This window comes from Piliocolobus tephrosceles, chromosome 4, assembly GCF_002776525.5.
Source record: "Piliocolobus tephrosceles isolate RC106 chromosome 4, ASM277652v3, whole genome shotgun sequence".
Lineage (NCBI taxonomy): Eukaryota > Metazoa > Chordata > Mammalia > Primates > Cercopithecidae > Piliocolobus > Piliocolobus tephrosceles.
This window is the reverse complement of record NC_045437.1, coordinates 36,060,014-36,082,851: the sequence shown is the minus strand read 5'-3', so window position 1 is coordinate 36,082,851 and position 22,838 is coordinate 36,060,014. Positions and strand designations below refer to the sequence as shown.

At 36.2% G+C, this 22,838-nt stretch overlaps 1 protein-coding gene across 5 annotated transcripts in view; it reads right to left on the bottom strand.

The window, feature by feature from the left end:
* Positions 1 to 1,662: 1,662 nt before the first annotated feature.
* NIPBL (NIPBL cohesin loading factor) overlaps positions 1,663 to 22,838 on the bottom strand; it is a 187,609-nt gene continuing 166,433 nt past the window's right edge. For 2 of the 5 annotated variants that reach the window (XM_023216496.3, XM_023216497.3), the window contains 11 exons: positions 22,045 to 22,199; positions 21,444 to 21,534; positions 18,986 to 19,159; positions 18,366 to 18,556; positions 15,825 to 15,932; positions 15,142 to 15,342; positions 10,368 to 10,514; positions 8,541 to 8,815; positions 6,667 to 6,841; positions 3,520 to 3,708; positions 1,663 to 2,968 (listed from right to left, as the gene is read on the bottom strand). In XM_023216496.3, coding sequence (XP_023072264.1) covers positions 2,603 to 2,968; positions 3,520 to 3,708; positions 6,667 to 6,841; positions 8,541 to 8,815; positions 10,368 to 10,514; positions 15,142 to 15,342; positions 15,825 to 15,932; positions 18,366 to 18,556; positions 18,986 to 19,159; positions 21,444 to 21,534; positions 22,045 to 22,199 — 2,072 coding nt within the window. In that variant the 3' untranslated portion in view covers positions 1,663 to 2,602. Of the gene's footprint in view, positions 2,969 to 3,478; positions 3,709 to 6,666; positions 6,842 to 8,540; positions 8,816 to 10,367; positions 10,515 to 15,141; positions 15,343 to 15,824; positions 15,933 to 18,365; positions 18,557 to 18,985; positions 19,160 to 21,443; positions 21,535 to 22,044; positions 22,200 to 22,838 lie in introns of all 5 variants that reach the window. The other 3 variants (XM_023216498.3, XM_023216500.3, XM_023216499.3) reach the window with 2 other exon arrangements.

Genomic DNA, 22,838 nt, shown 5'->3' with positions numbered 1-22,838 from the left:
ATTTTGGTTTGTATATTTAAGAGTTAAGGCCTATATCAACATTTGGCATCTATTAATGCATAAAATTGATAGGAGCATAGAATATACAAAAAATTCCCAAACTGATTCCTAGAATTCCTGAATATTTTTTTCTTTTTTTGAGACGGAGTTTCACTCGTTGCCCAGGCTGGAGTGCAATGGTGTGATCTTGGCTCACCGTAACCTCTGCCTCCCGGGTTCAAGCGATTCTCCTGCCTCAGCCTCCCGAGTAGCTGGGCCCATGCCTAGCTAATTTTGTATTTTTAGTAGAGATGGGGTTTCTCCATGTTGGTCAGGCTGGTCTTGAACTCCTGACCTCAGGTGATCTGCCCTCCTCAGCCTCCCAAAGTGCTGGGATTACAGGTGTGAGCCACTGCGCCTTGCCTAAAATTTCTAAATTTCTAATGAATGGCAAACACAGAATTCCATCTATGGCCAACTGAGGCAACAGAAGACTTACTACTGTGTACTTACTTCCTAAAAAGTACTCGAATTCCCAAGTATGTATACCACAAGGATCCTTTAGGAACTGGTTTACTTCAATAAGATCTCCCTTAATGTCTGATGCTCAGTTAGAGCAGTGAGACACAATTACTTCAATTCCAGGTTTAAATCCCTATCATGACATTACTACATTATCAAATCCTTCTAAGCCTGCTATCCTTATCTACAAATGAGGATAAAATATATAACTAGAGTTTTTGTGAGAATTAAATGACAGCACGCATCGCTGTCAGGTAAATAGCATTCAAAACTGGCTTTTTACTCAAATTTATATTCTTAGTACTCTCTCTGGGCTGGATTTTATTCTTATATTTTCTCTAACCAGTATTTTACTCTTTTCGATATATTATTTTCAGAAGTGACCTCAAATCCTTTGTCGATATACATAAACTCCAAGAAGAACCAACCAACCAACCCAATCTAGTTTTGTTCCAGAGTTCACAGTATAAGGAAAAGAGAAACATGTCAGTAAGGAGAAGAAAATGAAGAGTGAGAGAACATTTCCGTGAAGAAAGTATTTGAAAGAATTCCACATAGGAAATAGATCCTGAAAAGTTATTTTCATAGTGGTTTAATAGGTGTCACAAAAAGGTATTTTGTGGCAATGTCATTCTTCCTCAAAAATTGAATACCTTCATTTATTTGCCAATTTCATAAAACAGCATTCTGGAGGTCAATTTTTTCAGTGATTTAAAAATGAGTAAAACATTTTTTAAAAGATTTAAACTTGAAACAGACCTCATTCCACTGTAAATTTTAGGCATTACTATTCCTGAGTGTCAACTATACACATCAAATGATTAAACACCTCCCTCCTAATTTAGTCAAGATATCTGCAGTAAGTAATGTGTAAATGACAACTGTTCCCAAAAGACTTATGATAAAGCTTTTAGAATAGAAAATGAATAAACATCTCAACAAGTAAAATTACTCTTTTCAGCATTAAAAAATAATTTGTGAAAAATGTAGTGAGTGTAATTATGAAGTGGCATACTCAACTCTAGTTCTAAAATAACACGACATCATTTTAACTAAAAGAAATGCTGGTTTTCCAAATAGCAGGTTACCTTTTACCCGAGGTTTAAAGAATAAGTATCAGCATCATGACATCACTAGAAAGAAATTGAAGCATACAAGGAATAAACTATAGTTTCTTTTTATATCAAAATGTACTCTTGAAAATGTGTTTGGCACAGTGCTAAATCATATATAGTTAATACTAAATATTGCAGGATACAATAAAACCCTGGAGTTAATTGTTTACACCCTCTTATGGGAATGAAAATAATAGATAGATACCAATTATTCAGAAGTCAGCCTATACAAACTGTATAAACAATATTTTATGTTTTGCTTTGAAAACCAGTGATATAATAAATTTTACATAAAAGACTGTAAAATAATATAAATGGATTTAAACAGATTTTTACAATAAGAAATTCAAATGGAAACAGACAAGTAACAAAGAGAAGTAAAAAAATTTATTGCAGTATTCGCTCCACCAGATTACCTGGGGATCCCTTTTCTTGTATTGTTTTCAGGGTGACCTAATACATCAAAATCTACATTTACAAAAACTCCTTCTGCAGATAGGTCATAGATACTGCATGCTGCTTTTTTTTTTTTTCCAACAGAATAAATTATATATCCAGGAGATTCTGCCATTTTACAGCCTGGAAAAAACAACGCTTCCCTGGAAACTGGGCTAAGCTAAAGAAAGCCATCCGCTGCTAGGTTAAACTCCAAGAACACTTTATTAAGAACATTAACAGACTAATTTCCAACATTCACTTGTTTATTTTTTTTAAACAGAAAGTTTTTTTCCAAGATATAAACAATTTTTGTTAAACTATAATACAGTGGGAGTAAAAATGAACTGAGAATCTGTTTCTGCTGCACAACAGCGAAGGGAGCTCCCACAAAAATGTTTGCCCAACATTTCCTTCTTTTGTTCCTGCATCCCAGGTTCCACTTACTCTTCATAAAACTGATTTTTTTTTTTTTTGCCAGAATGTTGGTATTTCAAGTTTTTCTGCCTTTTAAAAAAATTCCTGTAAATTTGGCTGCATGTACAAATTCATTAGCTGGAAGTCCCATCCTTGGCGGCATACAGGGATCGTAAAGTCTGAACAACTTTATTAGTCAGCTTATTAGCACTCGTTAGAGCAATTTTTTTGTAAATAATGTCTGACTCTTTAATAGTGTCTACCCAAGGCACCAGTTTGCGGCCATCACGGCGCTTAGCCTCAGTCCAGGAGCCACTGTAGGAGCCTGCCATCCACTGAACACTGAAGCCATTGCTGGTTTTCTGTACTACTCTTGCAATTTGTGGTCGATCTTTGTACTTTGGACAGCAAATAGCGATGACATCCATGACGTCAACACTTTCATTCATCTGTGCTGCCAACTCCGTAGAGTCTGAATTTCGTTTTGACCTTCTCAATGACTAAAACATTGGGAGGGGGGAAAAAAGACCAAGTGTTACACAAAAGAATTTTAGTGAAATTATTGTTTTTATTGCTTTTAATCCCTTGACGCCGGGAGTTGGGATTTCCCGGCACACTTCCATTGCCGGCAATGAGACGCACCGTGACCGCCAGCGCCAAGGGGTTAACATATACTTGTAAAACCATATAACTCTTAATTTGTACCCGTGTCTTTACTCTTATTGATATATAAAATTATATATACATATGAACCATAAAGCTACATAAAACTTAGCAACAATAAAAATAACACACATTAATACAATTCAAAGAAAAATTAACCCTTTATGCTGGATAAATCTCATTTCTGTTTTTTTTTATTGTCTTTTATGTTAAACTTTCTACAAAAGGATGTATAAATGGGTAAGTAGAGAATCTCTATCTACAAAATGTTTTCTCTTTTAAGTATTACATTACTTGGTTGTACATTTAATAGACTGACATATATAAGCACATAAAAATCATTTTACGTAATACGCTGCGAAATACGTTGACTCCTCCTCCGCCTCACCCCTGAAGTGCCTCCTCCTCTATCCTCCCCATCACTTTCATCATCTTCTGTCTCTGCTGCTGTATTATTTTTAGGGCTGCCTCCTCCAAGCAGTGAGGTAATTGCTTTGTTCCGAGCATTTGTGCTAGCTGACACCTCCCCTTCTTCTTCTTCTTCATCAGGGTCCAGATGTTCCATGAGAAGTTTGAACTATAAAAAATAGGTATTATTTCAGAATTTTAAGTAAATATTTCAAGCAAGATTGTTAAATTCCCAAATGTTTTCTATGGCAGTAGTTTGGTGTGTGTGAAACAGACGTTAGCCATCATCTAAGTTAGGGGTTGGTAAACATTTTCTGTAAACAGCCAGGTGGTAAATATTTTTCATTTTGAAGGCCATATAGTCTGTCACAACTATACAACTCTGCCACTGTAGTATGAAAGCAGTTACAGACAAATAAATGAGTGGGCATGAATGTTTTCAGTAAAACTTTATTTGCAAAAATAGGCAATGGGTTAAATATAAAAACAGCCAGAGTTTTCAGACCCTTGATCCAAGTCATCAAGCAACCAGGTGACAATTACTGACAGACATTTTCTAGTTATCTCCCCTCTTCGCTCTCTGCTAAGAGGATACAAGAGAAAGCAGAGAATGTTGAAAAATTTTAAATGAGAACTATTTTTAAATTTTAGTGTATGTAAGGTTTGCAAAGTCAATGAATAATATGAAAGCCACTGTGCAGATTATATTCTTAGCTCAAAAATTCTTATTTCTAAGTTCAGCTACTTGCTTTAAAGTACATTTTTACAATTTTTTAAAGAAAAATAGAAATGGAGTTTTGCCATGTTGGCCAAACTGGTGTCAAACCTCTGGCCTCGAGTGATCTGCCCACCTCAGCCTCCCAAAGTGCTTGGGAGCCACTGCACCTGAACTAAGTAGATTAAAATATAAAACTTTATTTTTATTTTTTAGGACAGTCCTCTAATTTAAAAAACATTTTAAACAACTTTTTATATTGTGGTAAAACAGAAATAACATAAAATTTGCCAGCTTAACCTTTTTTTTTCCTTTTTAAATTGAGACAGGGTCTCACTCTGTCACTCAGGCTGAAGTGCAGTGGCATGATCATGGCTCACTATAGCCTACACCTCCCAGGCTGAGGTGGTCCTCCCACCTCAGCCTCCCCAGTAGTTGACCCTACAGGTGTGCACCACCATGTCTGGCTAATGTTCGTATATTTTGTAGAGACAGGGTCTCGCCCTGTTGCTCAGGCTGGCTTGGACTTCTTGGACTCAAGCAAACCTCCAACAATAGGCCTCCCAAAGTGCTAAGATTACAGGTGTAAGCCAGCATGCCCAGCCTACCAGTTTAACCATTTTAAATGTATAATTCATTGGCATGTTGTACAACTATCACTGCTATCCATTTCCAGAGCTGTTTCTTTCTTTGTGTTTTTAAATCACTGGACACCACAGCTCTGTCTTCATTAAACAATAACTCCCTGTTCTTTCCTTCCCTGGTCCTTGGTAACCTCTAGTCTATTCTCTTTATTTTAAAAGCACATTTTATATAGATACATTTGCATACTTGTTAAGTGAGAATGTATGCAAATATATATTGGCATTACTCATATAAGAACATATGAAAAAGTAATAATATTGGTTGTCAGAAAAGAAAGGAATAGAATGGCCAAACAGGGTAAGAGGATGAGATGACTGCTTGCAGTTTTACCTTTTATGACATATAAGTCATGTATTTTTCTGATTTAAAAAAACATAGCCCTCTGTATCCCTGGATTCCGCACCTGCGGATTCAACCCAGAGTGGATCAAAAACTATTTGGAAAATGCCACAACAAAAATAACAGCACTGGCCGGGTGTGGTGGCTCATGCCTGTAATCCCACTACTTTGGGAAGCCAGCGGATCACCTGAGGTCAGGAGTTTGAGACCAGCCTGGCCAACATGGCGAAACCCTATCTCTACTAAAAACACAAAAATTAGCCAGGCATGGTGGCGCATGTCTGTAATCCCAGCTACTTGGGAGGCTGAGGCAGGAGACTAGCTTGAACCCAGGAGGCGGAGGTTATGGTGAGCCGAGATTGTGCCATTGCACTCCAGCCTGGGCAACAAGAATGAAACTCTGTCTCAAAACAAAACAAAACAAAAGAAACAGCATTACAATAAAAAATAATACAACTTAAAAAAAATGTGGTATAACAACTATGTACATAGCATTTACATTGTATTAGGTATTATAAGTAATCTAGAAATGATTTAAAGTATATGGGAGGATGTACGTATATGCAAATACTATATATATATATATATATATATTTTTTTTTTTTGAGACGGAGTCTCGCTCTATCGCCCAGGCTGGAGTGCAGTGGCCGGATCTCAGCTCACTGCAAGCTCCGCCTCCCGGGTTCCCGCCATTCTCCTGCCTCAGCCTCCCGAGTAGCTGGGACTACAGGCACCCGCCACCTCGCCCGGCTAGATTTTTCAAATACTATATTTTTTCAATAATTTTTTTGAGACAGGGTTTCACTCCCGTCACCCAGTATTGGGTGTAATGGTGCAATCTCAGGTCACTGTAACCACTGCCTCTCAGGCTCAAGTGCTTCTCTTGCCTCAGCCTCCTGAGTAGCTGGGACTACAGGTGCCCACCACTGCTCCCAGCTAATTTTTTTGTAGATATGGGGATTTGCCATGTTGCCCAGGCTGGTCTCAAACTCTGACCTGCTATGGCCTCCCAAAGTGTTGGAATGACAGGTGTGAGCCACCTCACGCAGCCTACTATGCCACTTTTTATCAGGCCCTTGAATATCGCAGGATTTGGGTATCCATGGGGGAACTGGAACCAATTTCCTGTGGAAACCAGGCGACAACTACAAAACACACACACGGGTTTTCCTATTATCTTTCATTTTCACTAAAACAAAACTATTCGTGGGCTGCTGTTTCCTAAGAAAAAATAATTAGAATGCCATGGGTGCAACGGGAAAGACAAGCTTAAAATAACTCATTAAAACCACATAGAGAAAAATTATCTTGATAGTTCATGAAGCTTATATTCAATGTAAAGGAGATAGTTATCTCCCCACCAGCCCCCCACATTTACTTGTCAAAAAAGCCCTTATGAGAAGTAAAAACTTTTGGTTTACTACTCACATCTAGATACTGTTTTACTATACTCCTCTTCACCTCTTCTGTGATTTTGGAATTAGCCATGTCACTCCGCAGGAAGTCCAGTGTTTGTTTTGGATGAAAATGAACTCCTGTTTTTCGGTTTATCGCTTTATCATATACTTTTGCAGATTCAGATGGAGAGTACTTCTGAATTTTACTGTTTTGGGAAAACAAAACCAAAAACTTTAAAACTATGGAAGCAACATACTTGGAGAAATCCAATTACAGGTAGGAAGCATCATATTAATGAAATTAATTTCTCATGTCTATTTTTAATACTATTGTGATCCTAGGACAGCTTCAATACAATTACTTAATATCACCTAACTGGTTTACCTCTTTGTACTAGTTGCTCCCCCACCCCCAACCTATCCATTCTCTATACAGTGGCCAGAATGTTTATAAACCTGTTTCAGGTTATTAACAACTCTGCTTAAAAATCTTTCCAACTCCTTAGCATTGCCTAATTAACTTTACAAAGTTTTAAACTATTTTGCATGTTGCCAACATTTAACATCAAGATATTCCTTATAAGGCCAGGAGCAGTGGCTCATGCCTATAATCTCAGAGTTTGGGAGGCCAGTGTGGGAGGATCACTTTGAGGCCAGGAGTTCAAGACTACCATGGGCAACACAACTAGACATCATCTCTACAAGTAAATAGTATAAAAAATTAGCTGGGTGTGGTGGCATGCATCTGTACTCCCAGCTACTCAGGTGGCTGAAGTAGGAGGACTACTTGAGCCAGGAGTTCATGATTGCATAACTGCATTCCAGCCTGGGCATCACAGCGAGATCCTGTTTCAAACAAATACAGAGATACTCCTCTTAAAAATCTGGATTTCTGGTGTCTCCTGAAAAAGTGGGAGCTCTGGCCACATTATGCCCACCCTCTCCTTTGGTAACAAGCTTATGGAAACTTGAGACAGGTCCACTTAAATGACATCTCTTTCATCATGAAATATACTCTTTCCAGTTGGCCACTGACCAGGTGGCCTATTAACATTTGACTTTGTGATTCCTAATCTTGGATTTCAATGAATGTAAAAAATGACCAAAATTCCATGGGTATAGGCAGAAAGAGATATCTTTAATGACTAATGGTGGGTAAAACTACAGGGTATTTATAATAACTATACCTTACTTTATATATAACTCTCTTACTTTATAGAGTACTTTAAAGACTATTTGAGTTCTATTGGAGCTCAGTTTAGTTGGTTTACATCTATTACTTCAGAGTTCTTTAAAAACTTAAAACTTGTAATCTATTTTAAGGTCAGCCTGATTCTTTTTAAGGAAATCAACAAAATAAGCCCTTCAATTTGTAATGTATTATCACCAAGTATAGGAATATGCTTTTTACCCTTTAATAAAATAATAAATTATGGCATATTACACAACAGAATACTATACAGCAATAGAAGAGAATAAACTCCTTTATAAAAAGGAACATTTCTAACATTAAAGTAAACATGCAAACAAAACTGGGTTTCATATTTATTATTATTATTTTTTTAGATGGAGTCTCGCTCTGTTGCCCAGGCTGGACTGCAGTGGCATAATCTCAGCTTACTGCAATCTCTGCCTCCTGGGTTTAAGCGATTCTCCTGCCTCAGCCTCCCGAGTAGCTGGGATCACAGATGTGTACCACCACGCTCACTTAATTTTTCCATTTTTAATAGAGATGGGGGTTTCACCATGCTGGTCAGGCTGGTCTCGAACTCCTGACCTCAGGGGATCTGCCCACCTCGGCCTCCCAAAATGCTGGGATTACAGGCATGAGCCACTCCGCCCAGCCCAAATATTTATTATTTGAACAGAGTGAAGTTTTTTCTCTCACTGCTTATGTAACCTTACCTATCAGAAAATCCACAAAGATTCTTCAAATGTTGTTTTAACATTAGAAGCAATAAAATACCCTGGGACACATTTGCAAATTCAATTAAAGGAGCTGAATTTTCTGGCAAACATTTCATCACTGAATTTATATCGTCTTCTGAATCTGAATCTGAATCTGAATCTACACGTTTCCGTGACTTCCGAGGCCTGGAAACTTCTTCTTCACTGTCGCTTGACTCGTTTTCCTTACTAGGTGATGATTTTCTCTCTTTCCTTTTGTCCTTTACCATAGACTGAAAGAAAAAATTGTTTGATAAACAATAAAAACAAAATGCCACTAGTAGATATAAGTATTCTCCATTCAACAGCTTGAAAAAGCTTCCTTAAATGAGTATTTTATAAACCTCTCGACTTTATATCAACAACTGGTATGTAACGTTAGGGGATAGTTTCTAAAACTAAATAAAATTATATACAACATCCACTCCCTCCCCCACAACCACTCCTTCAAAAAAATTCTTCTGAAATATCATTCAAAGGGAAACAATTTTCTTCTAAGGATAGTAATAAAAGATAGTTATAAAAGTATCAATTTGGTGCATAGGTAAGCCATTATAGAGGAAAAGCAGTAATTATAATTTAACTGAGGAGAATAATCTTGGACATCCCGAGCTTCTATCAAACTCTTCTTTTCAAGAACATTTCAGCAAGATAATAAGCAATTTTCTCTGAAGACTTAAATCCTGTTTCTTTGTACTTTATGAAAATGTTAGTTCTTAGAAACAAAGTCAACTGGATTTAAGCAGGTTGTGTGGTGTGTGTGTGGGGGGCACATTATAATAACATTTATTCAAAACTGGAAGAAACATTTACAAAGACAGCCATACCAGTAAGTAGGTAAAATAAGAGAGCATGAGGGCTAAAGCTCCTGGGAAATTATTAACTTCTCAAACTTAAATGTGCACATTAACATCTGTGGATTTTGCTGAAGATGCAGATTCTGTTTCAGCAAATCTGGGTGGGGCCTGAGGTTCTAGAGCTTTAATAAGCTCTCAGGTGAAACCACTGCTGCTGGTGTGTGGTCCACACTTCAAGTAGTAAGGGTTTAGACACCTTTGTAATTCCAGCCCTTGGGAGGCATCTAAAATACTCTGTCTGATTTACTAGTCTGACAAGGCTGAGTTTTGAGCAATACAATTTTATCAAATGAGATCTACTTGGATCATTAGATACATGAGAATACTTAATTTGTAAAGAATTTACTGAATGCTTACTATGTGCCTAGTGCTACACCAGGTACTTTTATAATTAAATAAACTACATTCCTCCTAAAAGTCATGACAGAAATGATGGAAGGTTCAACAAGAAATTTAGTAAAGATTTTGGGCACACATATGCCAACTCTATTACAGTGCTGTAGTTGAGCGATAAGAAAGTCAATGGTGTCATAAATTTTTGGTATAAGTGTAAATAAGCTATATATTTTCATGTGTAGTGTTGTGATTACAGCATTACAAGATTTACAGAATGTTTTAAAATGGGGCTTAAATGAATGTATGAATGGACATAAAACACTTAAGGTCAGTGCTTAAAGTGAGAGAAATAAATGCAATGGCTTATCAACAGAACAATCCATATATGTATTTTAGATGTTTCTAAATAGAAGTAAAGTGGCAACGTACATCCTCTCCCAAGTCAAGTACTGCCCAGATTTCATTAAGTTCACTTAGAAAGATTTTATATACTCGTGAAGAGAATAAAAAGAATAAGAAACAAAACAGTGAAAACAGCATGCCTGCACTTTGACAGACAGATGGATTAAGAATAGTAATGTGTGTAACTTACCTCCTTGAATGACTGCAGTAGGTTACTACCAGAAACTGAGAGTGTAATGTCTATATGATGCATTATAAACAACGGCTCTTCCTGTGTCTGGTATGGAAAACAGGCTAGATTGTCTGCTATATACAAGAGCATAGTCACGTCTGTTTTCTGTAAATTTTAAGAAAAAGTACATATGTTTAGCGGATAATCTAGAAACCCATCCAAAAAAGTTTTTTTAGAAAAAATACAGGGCACTTTCACCTCACTTAATGTTAGACAGAGAGATAAGCAGACACACACATGGGGAGAGTGGGCAGAGACACAGAGAGACAGAGAGACAGCAGGAGGGAGAGAAATATAGAGGGGGAAAAGGGAGAGGGAGAGAGGTGTAAGAAAAAGGGAGAAGGGGGAACATAAATGGAATTTTATAAAATAATCTTAGGCCCATTTTTTATTTTATAATGACTTACACTATGCTATCTCAAGAGAAGAGGTGAAATTTTTTATTGTATCCATGTGAAATTCCTTGAGGTTTTCTTACAGAGTATATGGAATCTTTATGATAAATCCATACCATATCAGAAAGTATACATAAAAGTTCTAATTATATCATTGTGCTACTAAGAGTTTAACCTATATGGAGATCAGTTACACACAGTTACTATTCTGCCCTCAAAATAACTACTAATTATAGTACTAATACATAGGTTAAAAGAAAAAACCCAAATCCACGTACTCATAAACATTTATCAGTTTCCTGTGTATATATAATTCAGAATGTCAGAGTTGTTTTGACAATGCTATCAGTTTTACACTATAAATACTCTGAGGTAGGCAAAATTTAAGAGGATTATTGCTATTTGCTTGCTTTAAAAAGAAGTAATAGAGAATTCAAGCATTTCATGATCATAGAAGGGCATATTAATATTCAAATTTCTTTTAAATATTTATAGCTCAAGGAAAAAAAAAAGCTCACAACTAAAAAACACTCCCTCCTACCATCTACCATCCCCTGCCATGGAAACAACATAAAACCCAACAGCAGCAGCAGCAACAAGATCCCATAGCACAGATGGAATAACCTTGCTATTAATATTCGTAAGAGTATCACTCTCACTCTATTTTTACTTTACGGTATGTATCAACACCCATGTTACAGATGAAAAAATGTAGACATAAAACCCTACCCTCATCTATCAGTTTAACACTATAATTTATATATATATTTTCAAAACTCATATATATTTTATTTTTATATATTTATATTTATATAAATATTTTCTTCGACATCCATAAAAGCCCTGTATTTCTCTTTCCTTTCAAAGTTCTTCAAAGAATAGTTTAGACTGCTCCTCCCATGTCTTCCCCACTATTTTTTTTTCAAAGAAGACATGATATTGGTCACTGCCATCTTGAACTTCTGGGCTCAAGCAATCGCTTTGCCTAGGTCTCTCGAGTAACTAGGTAGCTAGGAGTATAGGTGCATGCCACCAGGCCTGGCTAAGTTTTTATTTTTTAATTTTTGTAGAGACAGGGTCTCACTATGTTGCCCAGGCTGGTATGGAACTCCTGGGCTCAATCAATCATCTGGCTTGGGTGCTGGGATTACAAGCATGAGTCATCTCACCTGGCCCTCCCTCTTCAATTACAATCTGCTTTTGTCCCTCACTGGTTGACTGTTTTTGTCCATGAAGTTCACCAATCTACTCTATTTTTCACTTCTACTCTCCTTGCCTTCACAGTAGCATCTGACTATCATCCACACTTTCCTTCACGAAATCTTCCTAAGTTTTCTCTTCCTAGCTCTTTGACTACTCCCTTTTTATGTACTACCCAAGCCAACTCCTTTGCATCTGACTTTGGCAACAATCCTATTCTTTCAGGTGCTCAAAATACTCCAGTTGTCAACTTACTATTCTTTTCACACAGTCTCATTTAATTCTTTCCTCAAATTTCTTTTCTACTATCCATTCTTTTTTTTTTTTTTTTTAAATTGAGATGGAGTCTCATTCTGTTGCCCAGGCTGGAGTGCAGTGGCGTGATCTCAGCTCACTGCCACTCTCTGCCCCCCAGGTTCAAGTGATTCTCATGCCCTGGCTTCCAAGTAGCTGGGACTACAGGTGCATGCCATCACGCCTGGCTAATTTTTTTGTACTTTTAGTAGTGACGGGGTTTTGCCATGTTGGCCAGGCTGTTTTCAAACTCCTGACCTCAGGTGATCTGCCTGCCTTGGCCTCCCAAAATGCTGGGATTACAGGCGTGAGCCACCGTACCCAACCTCTACTATCCATTCTTTTTCTCCCCTACTGTTGTCATAATAGGCTAATTTCTTATTACCTCCAGTGTGACCACAATGCTAAAAAATATTCATCTTCCTAAACTGCTCTTTGGCAATTGTCCTCATTATTTTATTCGCACACTTCCAATGTTTTTTTTTTTTTTTTCCATCTACAGGATCCTCTATATACTATTCCTCATTATGACCTTTCTGCCCCAAATAACAAACTATTCATTATTTACCACACATTCTTATCTTTTACATTTTTGGCCCCGACTGGAACATCTTCCTTCCCTGGTTTATATAGCAGATCCCTCTCATTCTATCCCTCTGGGCCTTCAGGCATTTGTTCTGTCTCTGACATTCTTTGTTGGAGGTAGTTAGAAGAAAGCATTGCATTGTGAGAGCTGGGTTTCCAGTTTAGCATTTGAAATGCTGAGATGACAGAACATCTAGTCAATGACATAAAGCAGGCAGTGACACCACATAGGAATGAAGTTCTTTTGGAGAGAAACAAGGACTGGAACAATATTATCAATACAAACCATCAGGGCACTCGGGATATACTAACCATAATCATTATGAATTTTGTGTCCTATCCCCACAACTGGAGGGAAAATCCTTTCAGGGCAAAAGCACTACGTTATATCATCTGGCACTCCTAGTATAGTGTCCTATACACAATGCAAACTTAATACTGATAATGATATGATGATAATGTTGATGATAAATTTCACATAGTACTTAAAAAGAAGAGGTCTAGTAAGATATCTACACTATGGTAATTATAATTTTGCTTTATTGTAAAAATCTGCTGTCAGGCTAACAAGTAATTAAAATATTTCTTTTGTTTTTTCTTTTGCTTTTTTTTGTTTTTGTTTTTGTTTTTTTGAGACGGAGTCTCGCTCTGTCAGCCAGGCTGGAATGCAGAGAGGCGTGATATTGGCTCACTGCAACCTCTGCCTCTCAGGTTCAAGCAATTCTTCTGCCTCAGCCTCCTGAGTAGCTGGGATTATAGGCGCATGCCACCACGCCCAGTTGATTTTCATATTTTTAGTAGAGACAGGGTTTCACCATGTTGGTCAGGCTGGTCTCGAACTCCTGACCTTGTCATCCACCTGCCTTGGCTTCCCAAAGTGCTAGGATTACAGGCGTGAGTCACCATGCCTGGCCTCTTTTGTTCTTTTAAAAGTTGCTATACACATAGACTCATGTGCGCTCTGTGTGGGCAGAAACCATATCTGTCTTTACTATTTTATGCTCGTTAAACTTCTTAGCACAATGGTTGGTACACAGCAGACACTGAATAAATATTGTGTAAAATAAATAAATTAAAAGGTAAACTTAAAAGAATATTCAGTTTTCTTGGCCTATGGTCCTGGCCAATGCAACTAGTGCAACAGCCAGAAGTGTCAAAATTGTAATTATGGTAATCCTCCCTTATTGTTGTTTTGCTTTCCATAGTTTCAGTTACCCTTGGTCAACCATAGTCCAAAAATAGGTGAGTAAACTACAACAAGGTATTCTGAGAGAGAGAAAAGCAAGATCCCATTCACATAACTTTTATTACAGTATACTGTTATAATTGCTCTATTTTATTATCATTGTTAATCTCTTACTGTGACTAATTTAGAAATTAAAACTTTAACATATGTTTGTATGTACTGGAAAAACTAGTGGTGTCATGTGCCACATAACCATGTTTCAGTCAATGACAAACCATATATATAATGATGGTCCCATAAGATTATCCTATCATATTTTTACTGTACCTTTTCTATGTTTAGATATGTTTATACACATGAATACTTACGATTGTGTTAGTTGTCTACAGTATTCAGTAAAGTAACATGCTGTACAGGTTTGTAGCCTAGGAACAATATAGCTTAGGTAGGCTACAACATCTAGGTTTGTGTAAGTAAGATGTTCACCCCACAAAGAAATTGCCTAACTATGCATTTCTCCAAATGTATCTTTGTCATTAAGTGATGCATGACTGCATATATAAGATTTAGTACTATCCATGGTTTCATGCATCCACTGGGGGTCATGAAATGTATCTTTAAGGATAAGGGAGGACTACTATACACAAAAGTGGACTACAATACACAAAACTGACTTCCCTTCATTAAGGAAAGTCAAGTTGAACAATTAGGAATCTCCACAACCAAAAACCTGTAACAGTTATTCTCTAACAATATTTGAGGTAATCGATTCCCAACGTGATTAGTTTAGTGATGGTGCTTAAAGATATGCTTATAGAAACTGTTATCAAAGTTTATAGGATATTCAGTATGGAGGCAAAGTTATACATTATTCCTCATTACACTTATTCTTATACAAAATTTCCCCTTCAATTCTGACTGTGTACTTTGTAAATAACTTAGAAGATTAAGTAAACATTCAATGAAGTTACTATCATATACTAATAAAATGGTAATATTTTAAAAATGGTGACTTTATCCATAAAATTTCTAGAGCATTTATTTTCTTAAAATAATAAGTTTTTGTGCTTACTGCTGTGTCATCAAAGAGGTTGAGTAAAGAAATAAGAAAGGCTCGTCTGTGTTGGCGGTTTCCACGGATCATGGAGTAAAGGTGTGAACACAAAGCGCTAGAGGACTCGTCTTGTCTGAAACCCCTTACAGGATCTTTTAGGCATGTGTTGATTGCCTGTTGTACCTGGTAAGACATCTTCATACCAGCCACTGCTTTCATCTGAAATCAGTACAAGTCTCATTTTTGTCAAGGAAATTAAAAGACACAACTTAAAAATATACTTAGAGCATTACATTCTGAGGCTAGCTTCATTATTTGGTTTTCTTAATTAAAATAATACGAATCACAGAATGAAGTGCTAGAAGGAACATCAGAGATTATCTCTTACAATTCCCTCATTTCAAAGAAGAAAAAAAAAATGAGGCCCAGGAGAGTCATTGCAGCCAAGTTCACACAGTAGGATATAAAATCCAGGTTTCCGGACTTTTAGTCTGGTGTGCTTGGTACTGTCACCTCTAGCCCAATCTTAACTTTAAACTAGAATAAACACCTTGGGAGACTAACTTAGTTGCATGTTTAGAAGATAGGTACTAAGTAAGACATTTTATCCCAATTATGAATGTGGGCAGGGTATTTATCAAAGACATGCTTTACTCAAGAAAAATGCTTAAATTTAGGTTATAAAATGTTAAAATACATACATGAATGAATCCAGCATATTTTTTGTCTATTTCCACAAGTTGCTGATCAGCCTTGTTCCGCATAGCAGGTTCTGGGTCTGTGCCCATAGCAATTAAATATGGCACACACTGGAAATAAAAAAAAATTATGAGATATCACGGTAGTAAAAACTCTCTATTTAGACATATGTCAAAACTTTCTGTATATCTGAGATATATGAATTTAAACTTACAGGCTTTCCTATAAAGGCTATATTTTAGTGTTCTTTTTAAAGTGACAAATCTTTGAGATTCAGCTTAAATCCAGAAAGCACTGGAGCACCAGCAAAAATACTGATGTGGTAAAATTTAAACAATTTCACTGTAAATTTAAGGTTCTTTAAACATAAAGCATTCCCACACTAAGAATATCTATTTAAGATTATGATATAGACTACAAATGTATAATCCAGTAGTTTTTAAAGCTTGATTAGATTTGCCTTGTAAAGATAATATAGGGCAAACAGTAATTTGCTTTCCATACTCAAAGCTAGGAAAATATAATTGTTTTTCAAAGTGATTTCAGATGTGGCTTTGAGGGTCAGATAGTTGGTAACAGTCATATTCACTGTACTTCTTGAGTCAAAAAATAGTACTACCATGTTAAGCGAGTTGATTCGAATCAAAAAGCAATGTGAAGGCCAGAAAAACAACAAACTTATAACTTTAAAATACAGACATGGCACTAAATGAAAGAAATGATCATGTTAAATCTCGAATCAGGAAAGAAAAAAGGCTGTAAGGTGGGTGTGGTGGCTCATGCCTGTAATCCCAGCACTTTGCGATGCTGAGGCAGGCAGATGACTTGAGCTCAGAAGTTTGAGACCAGCCTGGCCAACGTGGTAAAACCCCATCTCTACAAAAATGCAAAAATTATCCAGGTGGTGGCACGCACCTGTAGTCTCAGCTACTTAGGAGGCTGAGGTGGGAAGACTGCTTGAGTCCAGGAGGCAGAGGCTGCAGTGAGCCAAGACTGCGTCACTGCACTCCAGCCAAAAAAAAAAAAAAGGAAAAAAGGCTATAGAGAACGCCCTTGGTTAACTAGCAGAATCTGCAAATGGACTATATATTAGATAATATTATACCAATGTTACACTTCCTAAATTTAATGATTATATTATGGTTTTGTAAGAGAATGTCCTTGTTCTTAGAAAATATATGCTGAAGTGTTTAGTGGTAAAGAATCATAATTATCTGAAACTTCCTACCAAATGATTCAGAAAAAAGCTGATGTATAAAAGGGAGAGAGATAAAGCAATTGTGGCAAAATGTCAACAAATGGTGAATATAGGTGAAGAGTATAAAGGAATTCATTGTATCACTTTTACAATTTCTTTGTGTGAATTTTGTTTTTTTTTTGGAGATAAGAGTCTCCCTCTGTTGGCCAGGCTGGAGTGCAATGGCACGGTCTTGGCTCACTGCAACCTCTGCTTCCTGGGTTCAAGAAATTTTCCTGCCTCAGCCTCCCATGTAGCTGGGACTACAGGCATGTGCAACCACACCTGGCTAGTTTTTGTGTTTTTAGTAGAGACGGGGTTTTGCCATGTTGGCTATGCTGGTTTTGAACTTCTGACCCAAGTGATCCGCCCACCTCCGCCTCCCAAAGTGCTGGGATTACACATGGGAGACACTGCACCTGACTCCTTTGTGTGAAATTTTAAAAAAAGTTTAAAAAGCATATATAATAAAAAGCACCCAACAAAGAGCCCTCGGTAGTTCAAAAAGGTCATAGTCTCAATGTACTACTATTACATTATAATGTATGATTCTTTATGATAATAGCCTGGAGTCATGAAGAACAGGATAAACATTTGTTAACATGTTTTGTTTCAGGACATAGGGAAGACCACAGTATGTTTAAATATATCATATTTTCAAAAAGTTACATGAAAAATACCCAGAATAAAAATATTGAAGGGTATAGACTCTGCTTATTTAATACATACACTTTTGTAGCCTATGGCGCTCTCTTGACCATCAGATGGTATATACTACCACATCAGCATTGGCTGCCAATCTTCAGTAATACTAAGTCTTTTATCACATCATTTTGTCCTCATATCAATGCTATGAGGTGTCAGGTAGTTGGTGCCATCCCCAACTTAAACATGAAGGAATTGGGATTATATAATTTACTTTTCTGTGAACTAAGACTCATCCTGTTGAACAGATTATACTTTTAAACCCAGTGAACTCACTTCACATAGATTGTTGGATCTTAGGGACAAAAGGAAGTATGAATTAAAACAAATATATCATCCCTACTTAGAAAAATAATTTGGGTATATGTTCTGTCAATAGAAATTACTAGTTGGTTTATAATAGAGACAATATTATGAATATATGGGCATTTTGCAATAATCATAACCCAAGAGATTATCTAAAACTTCTAGATTCTTAAGAGTTTAGTACAAAGGAGAGTAAGAGGAACAAAGAACTACTTATTCTCTATAATCATAATGTATCAAATGACAACTAATCTGGCTCTTTCAGTAAGTTGCTGCTGTCATAAAACATGCTTACCTGAACTGGATGAATAAGACCTTGATTTAGAGTCAATGCAATGACATTTAGGGCAAAGTGGCGTACACTTGACTGGGTGTGAAAAAATGCCTCAAGCACCTGTTTGAGATAAAGCTGCATGATGGAACTACTCATCCCTGAGGAAACATCACCCATTTCTTTTAAGTCTTCCTGTTTTGCAACTTTCTTCCCTACAAAAGCAAGCAAAGGATAAACACATATTAAGAGCACTTATACTAACTTTACTAAATATTTCAAAATTAGGCCATAAGCAAAATCACAAAATCTTATAGCTAGTGTTCTAGCTCAATGGTTCTTAATATGTGTGTGTGTGTGTGTGTGTCTGCATCTGTGTCACAGGCCCCTTTGAGAACCCAATGAGAACTATAATCTCTCCCCTCCCTCAAAATGTTAATGTTTATACACATACACAATTTTAAAACTATTTTAGAGAATTTAAGAATATGCTAAAGCCTAGTTACAGACCTCAGCATAAGGACTGCTATTTAACTGAGTTTCTTCGTCTAATAAATCAGGAAATTTAGATATTTAGATCAAAGGAGATAAAGCCATTATAACATAACCATAGCTATGAAATTTAAAAATATATTTCCACTTACAGTCTCTATCTGCCTGCTGCATACGTGTATCTTCTTCTTGTAGGTAGGTCTGAAGGTTTTTTAACACTTGTATTTTTAAATTGACTGAGGAGTTCTTATCAGATAAAATATTATTATATAGATTCTTTACTTCTTGCTCGAACATTAGACTTGGATGCTGAATAAAGGCAAATCCTATGGGAGAGGGGAAAATCTCATCATATATTCATATTAAAATTAAATAAAATTTAATAAATATGTTAATAAATTATATAAATGGCTCCTTATTTCAAAAAGTTAAAACTTAAAATGACTGGAAGAATATGCTGGTGGCCTTACCTAGAGAAGCATTAGAGCAGGTACTTCTTTCCCCATGAATTAAAAACAAGAAATTGCATTTCAAAGGAGAATTTCACACAAGAGGAAACCTTGAGGAGGGAGCAGGGCCTAGTGGCTAGGGGAGTGGATTAGGAGTCAGGAGTCTTGGGTTCTATTCCTGGCTCCACCACTGACTTGTAGTGTGACCTTGGGTGAGTCACATAATCTCTCTGTGCCTCAATTCTCCATCTGTAAAATGGGGATAATAATATTTACCACCCACCTACCTCACAGGGATGTTTTCAGGATTTAAGAAGTAATGTCTGCAAACATTTTTCAGATCCCCAGTAGAAGGTACTACATTGACATTATTTTTTTAAAAAAATTAAAATATATTCATTTGATGAAACAATATAATAAACCAGAGCGAAAAATATCTTCCACTTCTTTCTCATATGGCATTATAATAAGGCTACAATGCTGAATCCTATAACCACGGGGTAATATAATAAGAAGCAATATATCATCCATGTTTATAATGTTTATTTGAGGAAAAAATGAAGATCTCTCATGACAGCAAGTATTATTGATAACAAACAACAAACTAAACTCAAAGCATAGAGTGATCAGATAACTAGCCCAAGGTCACTCAGGATAACTATGGCCCAGGCAAGACGTCTTTTATTAACTGGTCTAGAGGCAATATTTTCTGAATAGCGCTGCTTAAGTTAAAACTTCATCTTTTCGTACTCTGAAATACTTGTAACACTATTAGTTTTGCCACTCCATATAAATTATGTCCAGACTGAATATTTAAAGGTACACACTGGCTTGAAGTTAATATTGCACCAATTTAACTCCTTAGTAAATGATGTCTGAATTTTTACTCTATGTGCTACAAGTAATTTTCAAAAAGGGATAGAGGAAGAATAAAATGATAAGGTTTCAATTTATTTACAGATATCATAAACATGATTTAATAGGTAACTTAGAATCTTTTCTTACTCATTTTTGTTCAAAAGACTAATATAAATAACTACTCATACATATTAAAGTATGAACCTTAATCATAATACCAAAATAAAATTTCCAAATAAGTTATTAATCTCATTGGGTAGCTTTACGTGTACAGTTGTTGCTCGGTATCCATGGGGGATTAGCTCCAGAACCTCCCAGGGATACCAAAATCTGTGGTTTCTCAAGTCTCTGATATAAAACAGGGTAGCATTTCCATATAACCTATTCACATCCTCCCGTATACTTTAAATCATCTCTAGATTATTTATATCTAACACAATGTAAATGCTATGTAAATTGCTGTTGTATTGTTTAGAGAATAATGACAAAAAAATCTGTACATATTTAGTACAGGTGTAATTTTTTTTTCTCACTATTTTTGATTCTTGGTTAAATCCACAGATGTGAAACCCATGGATATGGAAGGCCAACTGTATCCGTACAAAAAAAAAAAACAACAAAAACCAAAAACCTGGACAGACTGTTCTTGTATTTTTTTGAAGTGCATTCAATTCAGGTACTTTAATGCCATTCACTTCCTATTTCCTCATATTCTAATTCCTTCCTAGATATAAGCCACACAGACCTGCCTAACAATTCCAAAATATGTTTTTATTACATCAGTGCTTCCTGGAAAAATAATATAAAACAGGTATATATCCAAATTGTTCCTTCTGGGTTGCTAACTATTTGCTTTTATATAAATAAGTCAGTGTAGACTGATCACTGTTTTAACTAATGTGGCAGCTTCCTGTAGTGACAAAGCCTTGCAATGAAAAAGAACAATTACAAAAATGCGAAGAGTACAGAATTCTTCTACATTATTTTTCTTTATCAAAGGGCTTTAATGAATGTTCTTCAGATACCCTATGGAGGAGGGGTAGAAGAAAGTATTGTTATCTCTATTTTACTAATGAAGAAACTGATGAAAAGACAAGTGGCTTGCTCAAGTTCACCCAGGAAGTCAATGGCCATAACAAGAATGGAATCCAGTTGTTTTAATCCCCAGATCTACATTCTATACACCAAATCCTACTGCTAATAGAAACATATTAAAATAAATCAACAATTTAGATTCACAATATTTAAAAATGTGCTCTATCCCTCTCAAATAGCTATAATTTATAAAGAAATTTAGACTTACCTAGACCAATGATAGCTTTTGTTTGTACTTCTTCATCTGAATGTTTTGTAAAATACATCAATAGTTCAAGTACTTTATCTTTTATGTTAACCTAAGGGGAGGAAAACACATTAAAGTATTCATGAAGAGTAACTTAGATTAATTTTCAACTCTAAAGGAAAAAAATACCTAAAGACAATGAGAATTTCTGTATGTGAACTTTATTAAAAAAATAAGTAACCAATTCGATTTATTTTAGAACAGTGGCATTCAAAGTATCAGTGTGTGACAAAGAAGCTTGTTTCGGAATGTAAATCAGTGTGTTGTTCCCTTCATTGAAAAAAATTTTTTAAAAAAATTAGCTGTTGATGTCAACAGTGTGCCTACTGTTACAAAGCTGATATAACTTGTCAGAGAAATTTCATTATATGGTTACACATCAGTAACAAAAAGTTCATGGATTAGCAGTCAGTCTGAGGACCATGCTTTGAGTAGCACTGTTTTCAGAATTTTCATTAAACCAGACTAATATTGCCTTCATCCTGGGTCATTACTGTTATTCTCAGATCACAGTGCCATATAGTTCTATGTTTTATAGCATTTTAAGTATTACTATCTTTACCTTGCTGTTGCCTTTAAAATCTTCCAGATCAAAATCAAAATGCCGACATAGTGCTCCAACAGTGAAAAGGGATCTAAGAAGTGCTGGTTTGTTTGTTAGAAGTGAAGTGTTATTTGGGTCCTCTTGGTGTTGACTTTTCAATTTTGAAATGGCACCTAATAAAGATAAGTAATAATTATAATATTTATTTTTGAATCACTCAGTTCAAGTAATTACTACTAATGAATTACAATTTTTTTTTTTTTTTGAGATGGAGTCTCACTCTGTCACCCAGGCTGGAGTGCAGTGACGTGATCTTGGCTCACTGCAACCTATGCCTCCCGGGTTCAAGTGATTCTCCTGCCTCAGCTTCCCAAGTAGCTGGGATTATAGTTGTGTGCCACCATGCCTGGGACATTTTTGTATTTTTAGTAGAGAGACGGGGGTTTCACCATGTTGGCCAGCCTGATCTCGAACTCCTGACCTCAGGTGATCCATCCGCCTTGGCCTCCCAAAGTGCTGGAATTACAGGCGTGAACCACTGTGCCCGGCCAATTAATTTTTACTAATGGTTCTAAATATTAAATATGTCTAGAATTATGAGGGTGCTCTTTATTTAGAGTCTAAACTAATTAATATAAGAAAATTTAAATTTTACTTTTCACAGTGCGCAAAAAATGTACCAACCTTTACTTATCAGGAGATAAATTTCTGAAGTAATCACAGTGGGTTCTTAAGGGAATACAAAAGACACTAGACAATATTGTTTCTGAGAGGACCACAATGGATAATCACACCTCATAGTTTCCTTGATT